Raw genomic sequence first — 20,421 nt, forward strand, 5'->3', positions numbered from 1 at the left:
GATTGTGCTCAGGCTTACAAAGAATCTGGGGCCAACAAGAGGCTGGGATTCCAGCCTGCTACACAAAGGTTTGCAATGGCACATAAGATCTTTGAGGAGTACACATTTTTATTGTTTAGATTGTGCTTAAATGTGAATTAGGTTTGCTAGACATGCCTAGCCTGCCAAGGGTTTGCGGTGAAATTGCATCTCCCCTGGTGTTAATTACAGAGTTTGATTTTGTGTTTTAAAGTGTAGGGGTTAAATGTATCTGCAATCAATAACAATTCTACCACTTTAGTTAACAAATAAACTCTTGTTGTGGTAGCGTTTTCTGTTAGATACCCTGACGCATTGCAATTTAGGAGCATATCTGTCTGATTGGTTATGCATCTATCTTGAGACCATTGTTTTATCCATCTTCTCAAACTCAGTCTCTCTGAGAGGACCCCACTTCATATCCATTGCATGAAGGTGTTTGGGATGATTGCAGAATAAATTACAAATTATTCACAAAAAATGAAAAATCTGATGACTGCTCCAGAATAAGAAGTGGAACATCATCCTGCCATTTCAACATTTAGTTTACTGGAGAGCTGCCAAGAAAGTCCTGGAATTCAGACCTTTTAGCCACCTCTCTGGCCAACCTGAAGGGAATTACTTTGTCATCAAGGGCTGAAGCAGCAACCCAATATCTCCAAGAAAGCAAAGTTAAGTGACTACATGCTGCAGCATTGAGAGGAGCTCATACACCAAGCCAATATTACTCATATGCCCAAAAAGATTATCATCTAGATTAGTAGGACCTTGAGTTATCAATAATTCTACATTTTTTAAATTATTTTTATTTTATTTATTTTTGATACATGAAGCGGTTGGTATGAGTCATTCCGATCAATACAAATAAGTACAGCATAGATCATCGCTTATTAGCATATTGCACAAATAATAACATTGCTTTTTAAATCAAGCAAAAATTACATAACATGTCATGAACAGTCAGCAAAGAGAAGATTGATAATTATAGATAGAGAAACAAAGAGGAAAAAGCAATATCTAGAAATTCACTTAACACATTGGTCTATTAGAAAAGAAAAAGAAGAAAGAGAAGGAAAAACAAATCCAGACATTGGCTTAATTCTGCGGGCAGGCACTAATAGAGAGATATAACCCTATTTTATAACTCCACATACTGTGTGACTCTGCCCCATATTTGTGCGCCAAGTTTCTTTTTAGAAAGCCCTTCAACGCATACAGACTGTGCTCCATATTATGAGTAACAAAGAATCTGGACCGCCATTCCACAAATGAGGGTGGTTCCTGTTGTAGCCAGTACGAAGCGATACACAATCTATAAACAGCAGTCGCAACAAATATTAATTTAGCATATTGCTTTGCAGTTCCAGTATCCTTTAATCCCATTTCTACCCCCAAAAGAATCTGAGTTGCAGATAATTGAATTTGATATCCTACAATTCCCGATAGAAATCGTTCTATCTGTAACAGAAGGGGAGCCAATGATGGACACATAAAAAAGATATGTACATCATTTGCAGAAATGTGGCCAAATCGGAAGCATCCCCAGACCATTTAGAGACCTTATCGGGTGTATAATATAAATTAAAGAGGGATTTGAAATGTTGAGCAAGGAGCTTTGCAGATAGAAATAAGTCTGTTGCCATATCCAGAGAGATTTCAATGTGAATATCTTGTCTTTCTAATTTAGTCCCCCATTTAAGATTCTGCTGTTCAATATCGTTGGTTTTTGTGTTTAACATCAGATTATATAAAATACCTATCTTTGCTCTTCTTGTATTAGCTTCAATCAGGGGATTTAGTTGAAAGATAATGCCACTTTTCTCTAAAAACTCCCTAATCTGAAGATATTTAGAAAAATGCTCTCTGGGGAGTTGATATTGCATACGTAACTTTTCAAAAGATTTAAGAGCACCATCAGAATACAGATCTCCCACCACTCTTATTCCTCTCCCCCTCCAGTTATACACCACTCTATCCCATAGATCAACTGGTAAAAATATTGGCGATACCAACGGTGTGTAATAGGAAATTTTCACAAAACCAAACATTTCTCTAGCTGCTCGCCAAACCTTGTATGCCGCTTCTAACATTTTAAACCGTGTTCGCTTGTAATAGCTCCATTCTAGGTAGAGAAATAAGAGATTTTTTACTTTTATACCCAATACCATTTGATATATCGAGGGACATTCTGCCAACTGCTCTGGTGCTGTTCCTGTCAACAAGATACCCATCCCTTGTAACCTACACGCATAATAATACAGTGAAAAGTCTGGTACCGAAAATCCTCCTAGCTTTTTCGGCAATGTCATGAAGTGCCTAGCCCATCGTGCTTTTTTCCCTGACCACATAAAACTCATACAAATTGCTTGTAATTGTGCCAATCTAACTTTAGAGATCTCCAAGGGTATACAACGAAAAAAATATAATATTTGGGGCAATATCAGCATCTTTAATAGATTACATCGCCCTACTAGGGAAAGGTGTAGGCATTCAGCCCGATCTAATTGTTTCTTAGCACCAACCAGTAGTTGATCCCAATTTACTTTAACCAAAGTGGCAGTACATGTTCGTAATTTAACCCCTAAGTATATAACTTCTTGACACAGCCTTGGATCAGTAAATTTCGGAATGTTTATACTTAGCAGCTGAGTCTTGGCAGAATTCAACTTATAGCCAGATAGCCTACCAAAAATGGTGGCCAGTTGTTCAATTGCTGGCATTGCTACTGTTGGATTCGGCGTGACCACGGCCACGTCATCCGCATATACTAATACTTTGAATTGATAGTACTGTATAAGTAAAGGGGGTATATGCACACTTAGTTCTAACATCTTTAAAAAAGGTTCAATATATAAGGAGAATAGCAGCGGAGAGCATGGGCAACCTTGCCTTGTACCTCTATTGATTTCTACCTCTGCCGACTCGAGTCCCATTGTGTTAATACGTGCGACTGGTCGATAATACAGTGTCTGGATGTATTTTATGAACTGTGGCCCAAAACCTCGTCTCCTCATCACCTCCCATAAAAACCGCCATGTAACACGGTCAAAAGCCTTCTCGGCAACAAGCAAGATTAAACAAAATGGTTCCCGAGTGACTTTAACATAATCCAAAAAGGAAATCACCCAATTAACGTGGTTTGTTGTACTGCGTTGAGGGATAAACGCATGTTGTACTGATGATACTAATCCTGCTATAACTACAGAAAGTCTATTGGCTAAAATCTTTGAATATGTTTTCCCATCTGCATTTAAAAGCGAGATGGGCCTATATGATCCTGGAATATTAGCCGGCTTACCCTTTTTGTGGAACACTACAATCGACGCCTCCCTCCATGTTTTAGGGGGTGCACCTTTCTGTGCCTCTAACATTGTTGACAATAGATCAGTCTTCAGAACAGGGAAAAAAGTTTTGTATATTTCCAGCGGCAGCTTATCCGGCCCTGCCGCCTTCCCTAATGCTAACCCATTTACTGCCTTTTCGAGTTCTTCTAATGAGATGGGAGTCTCCATTAATTGTATCTCCTCCGACGAGAGATCTCGGGTACAATATTGATTGGTCAAAGTAATAGCCGCTGCCTCATCATATACTTCATCTTTATATAAAATCTCGTAAAATTGTCTAAATACCTCCAAAATTCCCTGATCATCCTTAACAGAGTCACCCTTCATATCTAATAATTCATCTATACGCTGAGCAGTCTCCCTTGATCTCATTTTTTGGGCGAGGCATCTGCCGCTTGCCTCACCGTACTCATAATGGATTTGCCTTTTAACAAAAAACTTTTTTGCTGCCTCTTTAGCCCAGATCAAATTTAGTCTTGCTTTTAGCCGTGCCACTGCTGTAACCTGATCCGATGGGTCTCTTTCAGCCTGTATACCTTGCATAAGGTTTTCCTCAGCTGTAATCAAATCCTGATATAGTTTTTTGGTATTGGCTGTCTGTTTTTTTTTATTGTATATACCATAACTGAGTACCTCTCCACGAAAGGCGGCTTTAAAACAGTCCCACACTCCTCCAACACTACTACTCCCTCGATTAATATTGAAAAAAAAATTATCCGTTGTTTCATCTGCTCGATGAATTGCTGTTCCACTAATAATTTACGGTCAAAAGAGAAAGCTGTTGGTCGAGTCGTTGATATTATACCAGCAATAGAGAGAACTACTGGTCCATGATCAGAAGTGATTCTAGGATATACTTGTATCGTTGCCTGATTTTGAAGTGATTGAGTGGTGAAAAAATAATCTAATCGGACGAGCGTCCGATGGGGGAAAGAAAAAAAGTATACCCAGGTGCAGCCCCCCTTAAGAAGGCCCACGCGTCCACTAACCCATGATCGCCCGTTATTGCCTGTAATGCTTTAAACACGCGTGGCTTCCTACCAACATACTTTGACTGTTCATTATTTAGAATATTCGGTGCAAGATTTATGTTAAAGTCACCACATAAAATCAGAGGTGTGGGCCACGCTGCTAGCTCAACATTCAGATTTTCCAGAATCCTTGCTTCATTCAAATTTGCACCATATACTACACAGACCGTAAATTTAATATGACCCACAAGGCATTCTGCAATTGCCCATCGTCCTAGCCCATCTGATAGACTCCTGCCCGTGTTGGTAACGTGTCTTTTAGCAAGGATAGCTACACCTCTTGCAGCACCGGAATATTTGGTACAAGTAATTACATTAAACCCTAGTTCTTCTAACAGTTGCCGCTTTGACCAAACTATATGAATCTCCTGCAGACATATTATATCACATTGGAGAACTCGTAATTCCTGTGCAACCCGGCGTTGTTTCTCCAATGAATTCAGCCCCTTGACATTCAACGTGCCTACCCTAATCCCCCTACCTGCCATCTAATCTGATCTATTCTTTTCTCTCTTTTTTCTTCCCTATTTTTCCCGCTTATCCTCCATTGAAAAAAAACAAAATTACTGACTGCTTTATCATAAGGACTCCTTCCCAACCCTGCTTCATGTATTATTTTCTTTTCGATAATTCTACTTTTAATGGAACCAGTAGATACTAATCCTAACATCGCAGACTAGCATGTCTTCAAGGATTTGCAACTCTTGGATTTGAAACACAGTTTAGGCCTAGGGTGATGCTAGTAATTGTGATTCCAAATCAATGGTTTCATAGTCAGGTGTGCTGCAGGTGAACCGCTGGTGGCCTGACTCAAATGGATAGTAATAGGGTTAATCCATTGAATTAACCCTAATCATTCACACCCTCTTTAAGCTGTCTAGATACAACTAAGACATAGGCCAGTTAGGTGTGGGAGCTCTGTTCCGCAATGAGTGGGACTCTTCAGTACATTAGCACCAACTACTGTAGTGATGGATCCATATTCAAAAAAAGAATGGGTATCAGAAAAGGGCACAAGAGTGAAGGAAACAGGAACAAATTGTGCTCAATAAGTACTGCCACAAGTCAGATCATCAACACTTGAACAAATGAGGGGGCAGATATAATAAGGATTTATTTTGCCCTTGCAACATGCAAGGTGATGTTGTGCAACCCAGTTCCTTAACCCAGATTTACAAAACCATCAAGTGGTGATTTGTGCTGACATGTTTTACAGTTTGTGCTGGGAGGTGCTCCATATGGGTGGAGCATTGGTGTTTCTGTGCATCTACCCATAGATTTAATGCAATTCAAAAGTAACAGAAATGTGTGGATTGCTTAAAATCGGTATGCCTCCTACATGATGTGGTGATGAGATTTATTTTTCCCCTCATATTTCTTGTTTCTATGCATGATGCAAAATTCACAGAACGAGGAAAACGTCTCTTATTTTTTTGTGCAAGACAGCATCCCTTCCTGCACTAAAACAATCATGCACTAAGACAAGCTCTCCCTCACTATATAACTCAGTTCCATCTTATTGACCAATTCCAGTGCAGTTTCTGTCAGGGTCACAGTACGCAAACAGTATTGACATATGATGACACATCTTGCCTCCTAATCCTCCTGGTCCTCTCCTCAGCCTTTGAATTGGTCAAACATGACAGCCTACTTGACCTACTTGAATATAGAACAGGGTTATATATATATATATATATATATATATATATATATATTCACTGAAAAAAACCATAGGTTTCAGGGGTGTTATAGTTAGCTGGACATTTGACTCATACAAAACCATTGAAATTCCTCCGCTATAGTTGTACTAACTGTATATCTTGCGCCCGCATTCCATTGGTGAAGATGTCACATATTACATCTTTCATGACATGGTCAGTGACATCACTGATGACATCACTGATACTATCTCAAATGACATCACTGATGACTTCACTGATGACATCATACATGTGACAATCTGATACATCTCATCATACACTAGTGTAAACTTTCAACACTCATTATAAAATATGCAGTACCATATCTGAAACCATTGACACACCAATACAAGTTTCTAAAATCCCACTCAGTGATTCCCACATCTACACACACATCTAAACATTTACCTATATATTCACTCATACATGCTAACAAAGATCAATAGAACACTATTAAATTTACTATCACGGTTCTGAGGCCGCAGAGGTCCGATCGAACACCTAAACCTGCCAAGATCTTCAGGGCCTGGAACAAAATAGATGGGTGACTATTCGAGGATCTCCTGTCCGCTTCCACAGAGGTACTCCCAATGGAGGTGGAGGCGGCAGCTCTAGCCTACACAAAATGGATTGAAAAGGCCTGTGCCACTCTTGCCCCTCCCATCCTCTGCCTCCCCACCAGATCGCAGCCTTCAGCTCCCTAGTTCTCGGAAGAACTCAGAATGCAGAAATTAGGTTACAAGAGACTGGAAAGGATATGGTGCAAAGAGTATAAGGACACTGATAAAAGGCCATTCAAAGACAGCCTGCTAGTTTATAAAAAAATGGCGATAGCGGCGAAGCAAGGCTTCTTCACCAACCGCAATAACCTAGCTAAAAATTCGGCAAAAGAACTGTTCAAAACGGTTTCCTGTTTCGCCTCCCCAAACCCGCAGCTATGCCCCCGAGCCTCGAGCTATGTGAGGAGCTGGCGAAGTTCTTTTCTAACAAGGTAGAGACCCTTTTCAAGGCATTTTCTGGCCTGGATATGTTGAAGCGCCCGCTCACTAGAGTGGAAAATACTACCGAATATCCCCTGGGGGCAAAGTTGGAGTGTTTTACCCCAGTGAAGGTTGAGGATATAAAGGGACTGCTTCAAGGGATAAAATCAGGCACACCGACAGACCCATGTACGGTAGCTGTTATTAAGTTGGCTTCAACCCCGATTGCTACTTCATTGACGGCCTTGTTTAATAACATGTTTGCGACCGGAGACTTTCCGTCCTGTAGGAAACGAGCATCTATTTTGCCTCTATTAAAAAAGCCAAATCTGGATATCATGGATCCCAACAATTTCCGCCCTATAGCGAGACTCCCCCTCCAAGCTAAAGCCATAGAAAAAGTGATGAATGCCCAACTCAGTGCGTTCTTAACGGCCACTCAGGCGTTAGACCCATCGCAACATGGGTTCAGAGCCAGCCATAGCACTGAATCAGCATTAATTAAAGCCACTGAGGAGATCAGAGCAGTAGTCGATGCTGGGGGGAGAGCAGCGCTGGTCCTTTTGGACCTTTCCGTGGCCTTCGATACGGTCCACCATGTAATATTGTTGGACCATTTGAAGGCTTGTGGGGTACAAGGGAAAGCACTTGGCATCATGGCAGCTTTCCTCACCAACAGAGTTCAGAGTGTGGCACTCGGTGAATACGATTCTAGACCTTTCGTTTTAACTTGTGGGGTGCCCCAGGGTTCGTCCCTGAGCCCCACTCTGTTCAATGTATATGTTACCTCACTAGCACCAGTAATTGGAGCTTTTGACTTTGAACTTACCTCTAATGCCGATAACACCCAGATAGTGGTGTCGCTGTTACCGGGCAAAGAGGAAGGAGTTGCAAACAAATTTCAGCATTGCATGTTGGCAGTGGGAAACTGGATGGCTGGAAATTGCCTGAAATTGAACTCGGCAAAAACGGAAGTTATAGTGTTTGGTTCAAACGCTAATTTCTGTCCAAAGTAGTGGCCTGAAGGCATGGGCAATGTCCCTTCACCTGTATCCAAGGTCAAGAACCTAGGGGTACTGATGGATGACCAGCTTTCCTTTGGGCCTCAGGTCAACGTGTTGTCCTCCTCCATCTTTTTCCTTATTAAGACAATCCGTAAAATTCTCCCCTTCCTTCCAGAAACCCTCTTGTTCAACCGCACAGTCACTTATAAACCCACTCACTCATAAAGGGTACTCATGCAACCACTCACACCCACTAACACAACCACTCACTCATCCATACAGAAATTGACATACACACTCTCTCATATTTAGACTGTCTCACATAGCACTCAAGCTTCTGCTTACCACTTACTCACCCACTCACATTACCATAGAGGTACTCCGACAGCCACTTACCTTAGTATATATGTTTAAAGTATAATATATTTAGAAAACACTCACTGGATGATATCATACACATACTCCCACCCCCACACAACCTCTTGTATATGAAATTAAACAGCCACACAACCACCTACATACTTATTCACAGTGATTCCAGGACTCATTCAAGCATTTACTCCTCTATAGAGTCCATTTACTCCTCTACACATCCACTTACTCATTCATACAGCCACTCACCCACACAGCACATACAGTAATGGTATACAACTACACAGAATGTGTAGTTGTATACAGATACCACTACACACTCTGATATAAAGAAGCATACATACAATGACACTGCCATTCGCAATATATTTGTTAAAAGTAGTAGTGTAAGGGAATTTTCGCACATGTATTCTGTATGTTTATAATTGACAAATAGAAAGGTGTGAACTATTAGTATTTATAAAAATTGTATATATTTGAAAATTTTGTTTTTAAATCAGATTAGGGTATTCTTGGTATGCTTTTATGGGTGTAGATTTTACTCCGAATAAAGCTGATTTGACTAAAAAACCCTTACCCCAAAAAGTGCTACCCACAACTATAAAAATAAAGTTGCTTGATCCCCAAAACAGTATTCACATCTGAACCCATTTAAAAAAAAATAATGTAAATAAATGTATTTATATATTTTAATTTTACATGACATACTTTTGATTTCATACGTTTTAGGAATTTTGCATTTATTAATTTAATATTTTCTTTCATTTTAGCATAGAGTAGATTAATATTGACTACTAACTAGTAAATTATAATGTGTTTTTATTTTTAAAATATGGATATTTATATTTTTTTAAATGTCTGTATATCTGTAAAAATATCCTATATATACATGTTGCCGCTCCATGGGCAGGCTCCTAAGAAAAACTGTTGACTCCTGTGCTTGTATTTTTCTTAAACAAACTAAGCACTGTTGTGTCCCCAAAGCAAAAGCAAGACTGTTTAATTCTGATGCCTGCTTAAATCTATAGAACTGTGGTTTTATCACATTAAACTAACACTGTGAGTTCTAAGTTCAGACTCAGTCTCTGCCACTGTTTTGGGTTGAGTGTTGTCTTGGGTAGCTGAGGAGTTGGAGCAGCGCTGTTTTACCACCATAGACATTGGTTAATGACACAGGAAGTTTCAATGCACATACTTATTTTTGCTGGAAATTTAGCACCATTTGTTGACATATTTTACAGTAATGAGCAGATCCTATCACAATAACATGTAGAAAGCAATATAACAGCACAAACATAACAGAACATATCACAACAAAACAGTGAGAACAGAAGGATATTTGAAAACGGTTGCAGAATACAACAAAACCACATTGCAATAATGCTGCACGATAGCATAGCAACACAAAGAACAAGGTACGTTCTTGGGTACTCTTAACATTTAAGAAAAGTGTTGAAAGCTTATCACTTTAGAAGGAACATGAGAGATCTCAATTTTACATTTTAGTTCAGTTTTGTTGGACCACTCCTATCTTATTTATTTTCAAAATCATGCATACTTAGTCAACTAGTGAAGAGATGTGGCGCAGCGGCCGGGGTGGCTGAATACAGAACCTGGGGGCTCACTGTTGAATTGCCGGCGGCAGGTTAGCCCAGCAACATGTGACTTTGTGTAATAGCTCACTTAATCTTCCCAATTTCTCCCAACGCCTTAATACCTTTGGGTAATTGTTGCACTTTTCAAATACTGGTATATTAATATTATTATTATTAACTAGAACTTTAATCAAGGGTTACCTCCACCACTCTTTCTCCAACTACTGCTCCATTCACTCTTTTCCTCACTGCCACTACCTGTCCTCTATTCTGAACTTCACACAACTGTTTGAAAGGGGAATCTTTTAAAAAGAGGTGAGCTATTCCTAAGAGGAGGATCCACCATAGTTTAAGATTTGGTCCCACCATACCCCCAACATATTTCCTCCAAACATTGGTGCACTTACTCCGAAATAGGTAGTTTGATTCGGCCACACTCCACCAATCGCAATGTCAGCCCCAGTCATGCCTCCGCTGGGGCTGAGTCCGAACCCGATCCATCCGTGTGTCTGTGCTTCCACCTGAAATGTGATATCCTTGTTGGCCTTGTTGAAGCCCCACCTAACAACCACTGTACCTTCGGGGTTCATGGCCTTTGAGAATCTCAGATCCTCCATCTCACCTGCAGCCAGAGACAGCAAGGAAAGAAAATATAGTACTTGGCGGCTCATGTTTAATGAATTGGACCACCAATGGCCCATAGAATATCAGAAAGTAGAGAACAGCAGCTTTGTGTACGAGTCCTTCTCTGAGGATCTCAGAGCATGCACCTCTTATTTATCACCCACTCTTGGAATGAAGTTCTCAAGTCCAACCCACAGCATTTTTAAGACAACCCAGCATCAATACAAAACATACAAAATTAATTTAAATTAAACCAGATGAGGTCATAATCAAACAGAGCAGCAACCTTCAGGAAGGGTGGCTGCTTTTCTATTTTGGTGCAGTAAACTGCCTATGACTTCACCCTTATCATGAAATTCCTTTGACATTACCGTCTAACTGGTTGGCTGGCATTGTAGCAATCTTCTACTGTGCATACATTTGGCATCTGAACACAGGGCAAAGTACTGTCATTACTGCTGTGAGCTTGTTATTTGCTGTAATTTCATTAAGACAAAATGAACAAATGTCTAATACATACCGCCATTTTTTGTAGACAATTGGCTAGGGAGCAAAAGGAAGATGGTCTGTCTGCAGAGGATCTCCAGGGTAAGTGAGGAAATGTAAACAACAACCCTGAATTTAGATTCTCAGATTTTCCAAAGGATATTTTGTGTGTGCCTGAGGCTTAGACTAAAGTTTCTAGATTGAGATTTTATCTTTGGTTAACTGGGTGGCACGGACCACCTACACACATTTGTGCTGGAGGTATTGGAATCTGTCGGGATATTCTTTTACTCACATAAACATATGTTGGTCTTCGTGAGTTTGAACAAAGCCTCAGGAAGTCAAAATTAGGGAGTGGTGAATTGATTAGTAGTGTTATATGATATTTGTCACAAGTATTTCAAAGCATAGAGTTTTACAACACAATTATGTACAACTAACATATCTTATAGGTGATCTTTTTAAATCCCGCCAACACAAAAGTTGTTCTTTGTTTCACTCAGTACAGCTGATACATTTCACCAGAACTGGCACAAAAACATTTGCCTGATCCGGACAATTGACCTTTCCTGCTGCATGGCTTTCTATAGCAAAGAGGCTCATTCATTCAACAGGTCCAGATTAATTCTGGCCGATCAGCCTGGGCAAAATCTAGTACCCCAGTTATATATTTTCATCTGATTCTGCCATTAGGTTTCCTTTTGTGGAAGTACATTGTATTCTAAGTGCTAATCGCTAATTGTAGAAAGGACAGGGTGTGAACTAGCAGGTGCTTATCCCAGACTGACTAGTTTCTGAACTCCTTTGCATTTTGACATGTGACTGATTTCCTTAGCAGTAGCACTGAAAAATGCACGTTCGCATAAGGCCACTAACCTCGAGCCACATTAATATGTATGAGTCTGGAGGTATTATTATGCATCATTCTGCAAGTGACTACAAATGATAGGGTTGACTCCTGTGATGGAAAGCACATTTAATTCATTCACATTCCCTGCATGTCCCAGTTTTTTTAAAGCAGCGCCTTTAAAGAGAGGGCGAATGCTTTTGGAAAAAAACAAGCCGTGCCAAAGTAAATAGGTCTGTGTTGGCCACCAGGCTTTCGATAATTCTTTTTTTGCTTTGCCATGATTTTTCAAAACTGTATTGTTCGGGAAGGTGCTGGGCCCCAATTAAGTCTAAAGAAAAACATTGGCTAAAATTCTCAAGAAATTACATATTACCATGGTATGTCTGACAATGAAGAAAACTACCTTGTGTGGATGTGATCCTTGTGAAAGGACAGCATGGTGAAACTCATAGCAAAGCCAGTCAGTAGCTGAAGTGGGCTAACATTGCCCCTCGATACCCATGGAGAAGAAAATTGTGAATGACACAATTAAAGCCCTATAAGTAACTATGTTATAAATTATGTTAGTGAAATCAACAGGTCTTGTCTAACACAGACCTAAAAAAAAGCCATTGGTGTGGCATTGGCTGTGAGAGTCTCCTTCAAGAAAGAAGACAAGAAAGCCTGAAAGGTAACAAAGGACAAAGAGCAGAAGAAGAAAGAATGAAGGATGAGATAAAAGGAAGGACGTAGGACAAAAAAAGAAAGGAAGGGAAGAACAAAGGAAAGGAACAAGGAAAGAAAGAAGGTAAGTAAAAATGAGAGGAAGGTATGGAAAAGGGAAGAAAGAAAGAAAGCAGAAGGAAACAAGGCAAAAGATGAAAGAAAGAAAGGAAGAAAGAAGGAAGGCAGGAAGAAAGAAAGAAAGAAAGAAAGAAAGAAAGAAAGAAAGAAAGAACAAAAGAAAGAAAGATGACTAAGGTTAAAAAAGAACAACAAGGAGTAAAGGAGTCAACAAGAAAGAAAGTTGGGAGGAAAGAGAGAAAAAACAAAGAAAGAATGAAAAAAGGCAAGCAATGAAAATGCATCATTTTAAATGTCATATTTCATGATTGGAAAAGCCTGGGATTGTGAGGAAGGGAGCGTGTTATGTTATGTTATGTGCACTTTTAAAGCTCACTTCCCACCCGGGAGGGTATCTTGATGCTGATGAGGAGTGTTACTTCCACCCTGTCAGGGTCCTATGTGAAGAATCAAGTTGTCAGTTTGTGCCTGAATTCTAAGACTCAACTGGTGGCTCTAATGTGAAGGAGGAGTTTGTTCCAGACAACAGGAGATAGGTGCGGGAAGGCTTGGCCACCAGCTTTGGCTCCTTGGATGGAGGGTGCGTGGGCAGTGGAGAGCTGAGAGCTGAAGGTTTGCTGAGGAGGGGTGTGAGGTGGGGATGTGGAAGGTGATGCTCATTCCATTTACCCAGAGATGCTGTTGATTACCATCAGGGTGCACAAGTTTTTCTAATTTACCATTCAGGCTTAGTTCTCAATAATGCTTTGTTGGTTTTGCTGTATTTTTGCATCTTTGTGATGATTCTAACTATGTACTCTGTATTGCATTATGTTCATGACAATTAATTATTCTGTACTGTCTTTTCTACTTCTCATTCACCTTGCAATGTTATAGGCCCCCTCCTTGTAACCTTATGACAATCCATCTAGGCTGTTATCTTTACCCTTTGTTGTACTTCGGCAACCGAGCAACCTTTGACCGATGACCAATGGGGTTGCCCTGCGCAGCTATTGAGGAGCTTGGCTCTAGTCCCCCCCCACTTGGCCATCTCCTACCCATCCGTCCGTCTGACTCTGTTTCTTTTCTAGTCGCCCGTTGCAACCCCTCCCTCTCCAGTCTCCTCCCTCACTCCTCTCTTCCCCTTATTTCTCTCTCCCCTGCCTACTTTTCCCCTCTCCATACCTAACCTATGCCTTTATAACTCCTGTTTCTCCATCATTTTTGTACCTGAAACTGCTGTAATTATGTAACTACGTTCTTAAAGAAACTGTACCTCCTTATGTAAAGCGCTCTGATACCTCTGGGTTTGCCGGCGCTTTATAAGATTTTTCAAATAAATAAATAAGAATACAACTTAGTTATTCAGTGACCTCATTTATTCACTGATTTAATGATGTTACTTGGTTGCCTCCCATTTTGAGAATAGTGGAGTCTTTACGTCTAGATCATGGGTGTTTGAGTGAATCCATTTGAGGTCATTTTAATTAATTTGGGGGATCTGAAATATTGGTGTTTGGTCAAATTATTGGGTTCTGCTCCCACATGCACACAGTGTGGGTTAAATGTACCACACATGCACACACATTTACAGGTACACATACAGGTTCAAGCAACAATTGTGAATACTGGATTGATGGATTAATTGATTGATGATTGTGCAGGTGTGTATAGCGATGGACGTTTGGATAGCAAGATAAACAGATGAGCCCAAGTGTATGGATGACTAAATGGGTGGATGTTTATATGATGGCATCTATAGAAGAATGCATTGATCTAGGATGAAGAATATATGGGTGTGGTTCTGGATGGATGGGTGGAATTATAATTAGTTTATTCATGTGCAGAGGTGACAGTGAGTAAAGCTACCTGTGACTCATCTAATGGCTGTTGTAAATTGATTATATTATCCGTGCATGTGCGTTTTTGTAGTCTGATGTGGTGTTTAACATTTTATTTAGGTCATTATGTGTATGCATGATGCATGAATGTGCTCAGGGACAGGATGCTTTAAGGGCTCCTTCTGGCAAGGCCAGCCTTTGGTCTCATTTCTGATCACTGTATTCATTCTGGAAGTTGATAGCCAAGTGCAAAAAGCTCATACCTCATGTGCCTCTTTTGTGGGCACTCCAGGCTGCAAACCACCTTGCTGTCAGGAACATCAATCTACAAAAAGGCTATGTCTGGAGAACAGCCTACAGTGGACACATGGAAAGAGAATCAGCCCAAACCTCTTCTTCATCCCCTGTCTGCTTTGATTGTGCAAGGGACACTGAACCACTTTGTATCCCAGTTTCAAGCTCTCCTTGACCAAGGAAGGGACTGCACTGCAGATGACCCGGAACTGCTGTGCCACCAGATAAAGGGTCTGCTTGACAGCCATCTGGGGCCTAATGTTGCTGGAAAGAGCTGATCTCTAACTGAAGCACCTTGCAACCAACATGCTGCTGAGAGAGAGCCTACTAACCCTGCTTGAGTGTGAGGTAACTGAAACACCAGAGCAGCTGTGACTCCTTGTCATTGCTGCCACTGTGAGTGAAGCTCCTAAGGGATTGTACTTGGCCCTGTTTCTTAGAGCCATAGCAGATGCACCCCAGGACATCAGAAGAAAAGGACCCCAGCCCCACAGCTGACACCCTCTATCCCCTGCTTTCCATGTTCCCCCTCAGACCTGGGCTGGCATTTGGAAATACTCAATTAGATAATGAATGAATTGATGATTGTGTGGGTGTATATGGAATGAATAGATGGCTGGGTGAGAAGGACTGCTTATAATTGTGGGAAGTTGGTAGGATGATGCGTGTGGTTAGGTAGCTGGATCTGTGCAAGTATAGGTTTATGGATGAATACATGGATGACAATAATTAGATATATTCATTGCAAGGTTGTATATTAGATGCATGGATAAGCATGGATGGAAGCGTAAATGCTGTCAATAGCTGTCTGGATAGCAGGATAAGTAGAAATGTCCATAGGTAAGTAGCTGAGAATACATGGGTGGATGGGAATGGGAATTCATGTACATGCAGAGCAGTGCATGGATCTGGGATGAGAAAAGCATGGGTAGAGTTAAATGGATAGATAGGTAAAGGTGTAGCACATGGGAGGAACTATAATTAGGTGATTGACTCCTTGTTAGTATATCCTTGGTATAATCTAAGTATATAAGCCCTTGTTAGTGTGATGTGGTGTCTTACATGGGGGCAGCCTGATCCTAGTCATTGTATCATGTCAAAAATGTAATTTTTGAGGTGTTAACCAGCCAGAAAAGCTCTGTGAGCGGATTTTAATTTGACAGACGACACTATTAGAGGGTCAGGAATTAGCATTGAAGACAAAAAAGTGTGGACCAGCTTCTTTGAAGATGCTTCAATGAAAGAAGTCACAGAGTAGATAACAATGAAATAATACTATGGAGGCAGCATAGGTCATGAGGAAATTCACATTTGTTTAGAATACCAATCTGGATCCAGACTGCAGCCATACTTCAGTGGTGCACTGAGAGATTAGATATAGTCTGATGTATCACAGGATGAACAATATACCAGCAGCACCCTCACATGTGCAGCACTGAGAGAAAGTGTGCGTGATTCTCTTTGGGATAACTACTCTGGCAGCCCATAGGATTGAATGAATGAGGACTGGTGATGAGAAAAAAAAACTTGTATTCTCTTTTGTCTCTTTGTCTAGGTGTAGTTGAGGAGAGTTGTTATCGCTAAAATGGGAAATTTACTTTCTTGAGATAAGTCCTAGCAAAAAACACAGTTATTGCTTTTTAACATCTGAGAAGTCAATGTGATGCAGTGGTGCCACTGTACTAAAATTACCTAAGGCAATGGTTTTGAACTGTTTGTTTATTTGAAGGGTAGAAATACCAGGTATGCTGTTAAGTTAGAAGTTACTCAAACTAAGTTGAGTATCCAAAGTGCTTGCAAAGTCTTTACATAAGCAAGTCATACACTGCCCTGCTTCGAAATGTGCACATTAGTTTCATTCAAATACAGTTAATTGGTAGATGCTAAATTATATGACATTTCGGAAAGTGAATATACACCTAATAGTCCAGAATCAATGGGGATTCCTAATACTCTAAATTTATAAACTACAGTAGGTACTTTGTACGTTATGGCTTTGGTTAGTGTTTTATTCCACATGGGCTTCCAAAGGACTAATAATATTCCACAAAGGCTGTAGTAATGATAACCAGGACTCTGAAATGGAGCATGGCCATGTCTTCGAAAGAATCTAGACCAGATGAAATGGCTGTCTTTTGGGCAACGCTGTCAGAGTCTTCTTTGTTTGAAGATATGGCCACTTACTTCCGGAGGCAGTAGAGGTATCCAGATTGAAACAGGATGTCCAGCACTACTACAGAAAATAACCCAGAAGGAAGGCGAAAAAACTAGAGACCACAAAAACCTTCAAGCTGACCAGACCAAGCAGCAGAGGACAAGTAGGGAATAAAGGGAGGAACTGGAGTGAAGGGGAGTCCAAAGAGTCCAGTGAGTAGGCAATGATTCAGGAACAACTGCGACACAACTGGCCAACACAATTGAACTACTTTTATTTTGGAAAAAAAAGAAATTAGCAATTTAAGAAAGGTATTGGCTATCTCAAATTGGGACAAAAAGAAACATATTTAATGATAACAAAATTATTGCAAACAGCAAAACAGAGGGCAGAGGCTAATAGAATCCTCACCCAACATGTGAGTAGTGTCCCCTTATTTAATTAAAGGTGCACAAAACCAAGGAGTACTTCCCTCTATACTCCCCAAAGTATAGAAACTAATCCTACAAATGTGATACTTCAACAAAGGTTTCAGCACTCTATAGAAGAATTAACAATATTTCATGTCACAATCCACAGTCAATAAGTATCATCAAATAATTGCACATAAGGAAAAAGGCATCCAAATTCGATAGATGTATATCTTGTTCCAAAGTTCTCTTCATTATTCACAAAACAGAGTCTTCTTTCACAGACGGATTCATCATAGCCAACGCGTTTCGTCTCTATAAGACTTCTTCAGGGCTTTAAGTGTATGGCATATGGTATATTCTTCAAGAAAAGTGTAGTATATCAAAAAGCAGTGTGAGTAAATCACTCTGTACAGTATTCTAACAATCTTAAAATGGCATAATAACTGCATGCAGTCTGTGTGCAGTTATTTAGCAGTTTTAACTTGTAAAGGTGATCAGGACAGATATTCCTGAAAGAAAATGTGTGGAAATGTCTTGGAGTTGAAACTTAGGGACTGATTCCGATGTCGGACGGACCTGAGATCGTCCGACATCGGAAAGGAGCTGTAACCGACCGACCTGCTGTCATCGGTTACAGCCCTGCTAGTATGATGCGACCGAACAGGGTTCGGTCGCATTCGTATACTTTGCAAAACAAGCATGCATTCCGAGTGGAATGCATGCCTGCATTGCTGAAAGCAGGGCTGCAATTCATCCCTGCACCCTGTGGGGTGCAGGAATCAATGGAGGGGCACCATAGGTGCCCCCAGGCTGCCATCCAGCAGACTCACACCCATGGGGGCCCTGCTGTCGGCCCCCAGAAACAGCTTCCGACTGCCTTTTCATGGCAGACACACCGGCACGAAAAAGCAGAGAAAAGCTGCCATCATACTTCCTCGGTCGTAAAGAGGCGACCTGGGGAGTACTGAGCCTATGGTCTGCAACCTGGAAATCTGACTTGGATTCCTTTCTGACCGAGCCCATCGGAATGGCTCGGTCGGAAAGGAATCCGGCCATCACTGACCGATTCGGTCGGAAGGGCTCCAAACATGGTTCCGAGACCTTCCGGCCGAAATCGAAATTGGCCCCTTTGACTAACAAGTGTTTTTCCCTTGGATCTGTACTGTTTATAGCCTGTCAGGGAGCCACCTGAGATCATCTCAGATGTAAACATAACTACATTCCTCATATTAGAAAATGCATTGATTACTTTAAAGATATTATATTTCTTTTGTTAGAGGATATTTATTGACTTATCTTTTGTCTTAGTGTTTATGTTTGTTTCCACTATTTCATTTATTAAATAATTTGTTTATGGTATGTAGTCATATATTGTTTTATTATGATTTTTTGGCGTGCTGTTGGGTTCACTGGAAGTAGAGTGAGACTTTTTTATATGTTTTAATAAAATCTTCATAGATCAATGTACAAATTACCTAAATTAATTAAATAATGAAATATTGAATTATTATTAATTAATTTGTGTTTGTATTAGTAGTATATTTTCTAAATAATGGTAATAACTGATAGTTAAGTTTGCGTATGTTATTTTTAATTGGCAGGTTGTGGGTTTCATAGGGGAGATGGGTGGGCAATCTGTTTAAATTTTGAAGTTTCGTATTTGTAATTTATTTTTAAATGTTAATTTACAAATGTATTACTTGTATTAATTAATGAAGGTGTATAGGGAAATAGCAGAACATAAGGTGAAGCACATAATTGTATGACTATACAGGGTAGGTGGAATCTCAACTGAGATGTCTGTGGTAACCATCAAAGCTGACTTCAGTAGGCAGAAACTTGTGTATGATTCTGAAGTGAGAAAATAAGGTGAATGCAATAGTAACATGCTGGGAGGAGCAGTAGTTAATTCAAGGAAATATCAACATGGAAGCAGCAATTTGACAAAGGAAAAGGGTAGAAGGAATTCGATGTTATAGATATTAAGAAGCTGGAACTGACAACTCTTGACAACCGATGAGAGTTGTTCAGAAACATTCAGTGGTGAATCAAAGATCTCAAGATTACTAGTTGAGGACGAAATGAAAATAGAAGAGACATAAATCAAAGAAAAAATATATATAGCTGAAAAAGGCCGGTAAAAAGAATCTCTGTTTTCTTATAGTACAATTTTGAGTAATTTAATGATTTCCAGTTTTCAAAGGGCAGAAAGACAGGTATTACTAAGAAAATCAGTAAAAGAACAAAATTAGAAATAAGTCTCAGAGTCGGCAGCATAAATGTGTGAATTAAAGCCAAAGTAATATTTATTCAGAGTGAAAGGAATAGTTTACAAAAGAACTTAAGTGGACCAAGAACCATGCCTTGAGGAACACTAGAGAGAAGAGAAAAGATAGACAATACAAACCATAGGCTAGGGCCTGCGAGCACACATAAGCAAGTCTATTTTTGAACAATTCCAGAGAAAAGCCATTTTTCCAGTTGTGCCAATTAACAGCAGATTGCTATTGAAGGGCATGTTCAGAAAGCTTCTGCAATACATTCAGCCCTACCTGCATTAAGTAAGCACTGCAATATATAATAGTTTATTGCATCAGCCAAATCCAGGCCACATTTAAGGATATACTCAAACAAGTGCAGACCTCCACTGACCAAATCAGTAAAAAGTTTCTTCATGTGATCCAGAAGGCTCACGACAGTCATCCTACCTAATGCACACAATACTGAGACATGCTATTCAATGAAGCCAACAATGTTAGTAGAGCACAGTACTTAGGTGCCCAAAGCAAACAACTTTTCACACATGGAGTCAGGTCATTTGGACTCATGGTGTTACCAGACAGGAGCACTGTTATTTATTTGTAGTTGATGCTTTACCTTTTAAGATATCTGGAGTAGTATGCATCTATAAGACCCTTGACCCTCTGGTGGGTCGCTCCCCTCCTGCCGTAG

The 20,421-nt window shown here is 40.2% G+C and overlaps 1 protein-coding gene across 1 annotated transcript in view; it reads right to left on the reverse strand.

The window, feature by feature from the left end:
* LOC144770847 (putative DBH-like monooxygenase protein 2) overlaps positions 1-10,779 on the reverse strand; it is a 125,140-nt gene extending 114,361 nt beyond the window's left edge. Inside the window, exon 1 of the mRNA XM_078655627.1 lies at positions 10,452-10,779. Within this exon, the coding sequence (XP_078511753.1) occupies positions 10,452-10,745 (294 nt within the window). The 5' untranslated portion in view covers positions 10,746-10,779. The remainder of the gene's footprint in view (positions 1-10,451) is intronic.
* Between the last annotated feature and the right edge of the window lie 9,642 nt (positions 10,780-20,421).

Source organism: Lissotriton helveticus, chromosome 7, assembly GCF_964261635.1.
Source record: "Lissotriton helveticus chromosome 7, aLisHel1.1, whole genome shotgun sequence".
In the NCBI taxonomy this organism is placed as follows: Eukaryota; Metazoa; Chordata; class Amphibia; order Caudata; family Salamandridae; genus Lissotriton; species Lissotriton helveticus.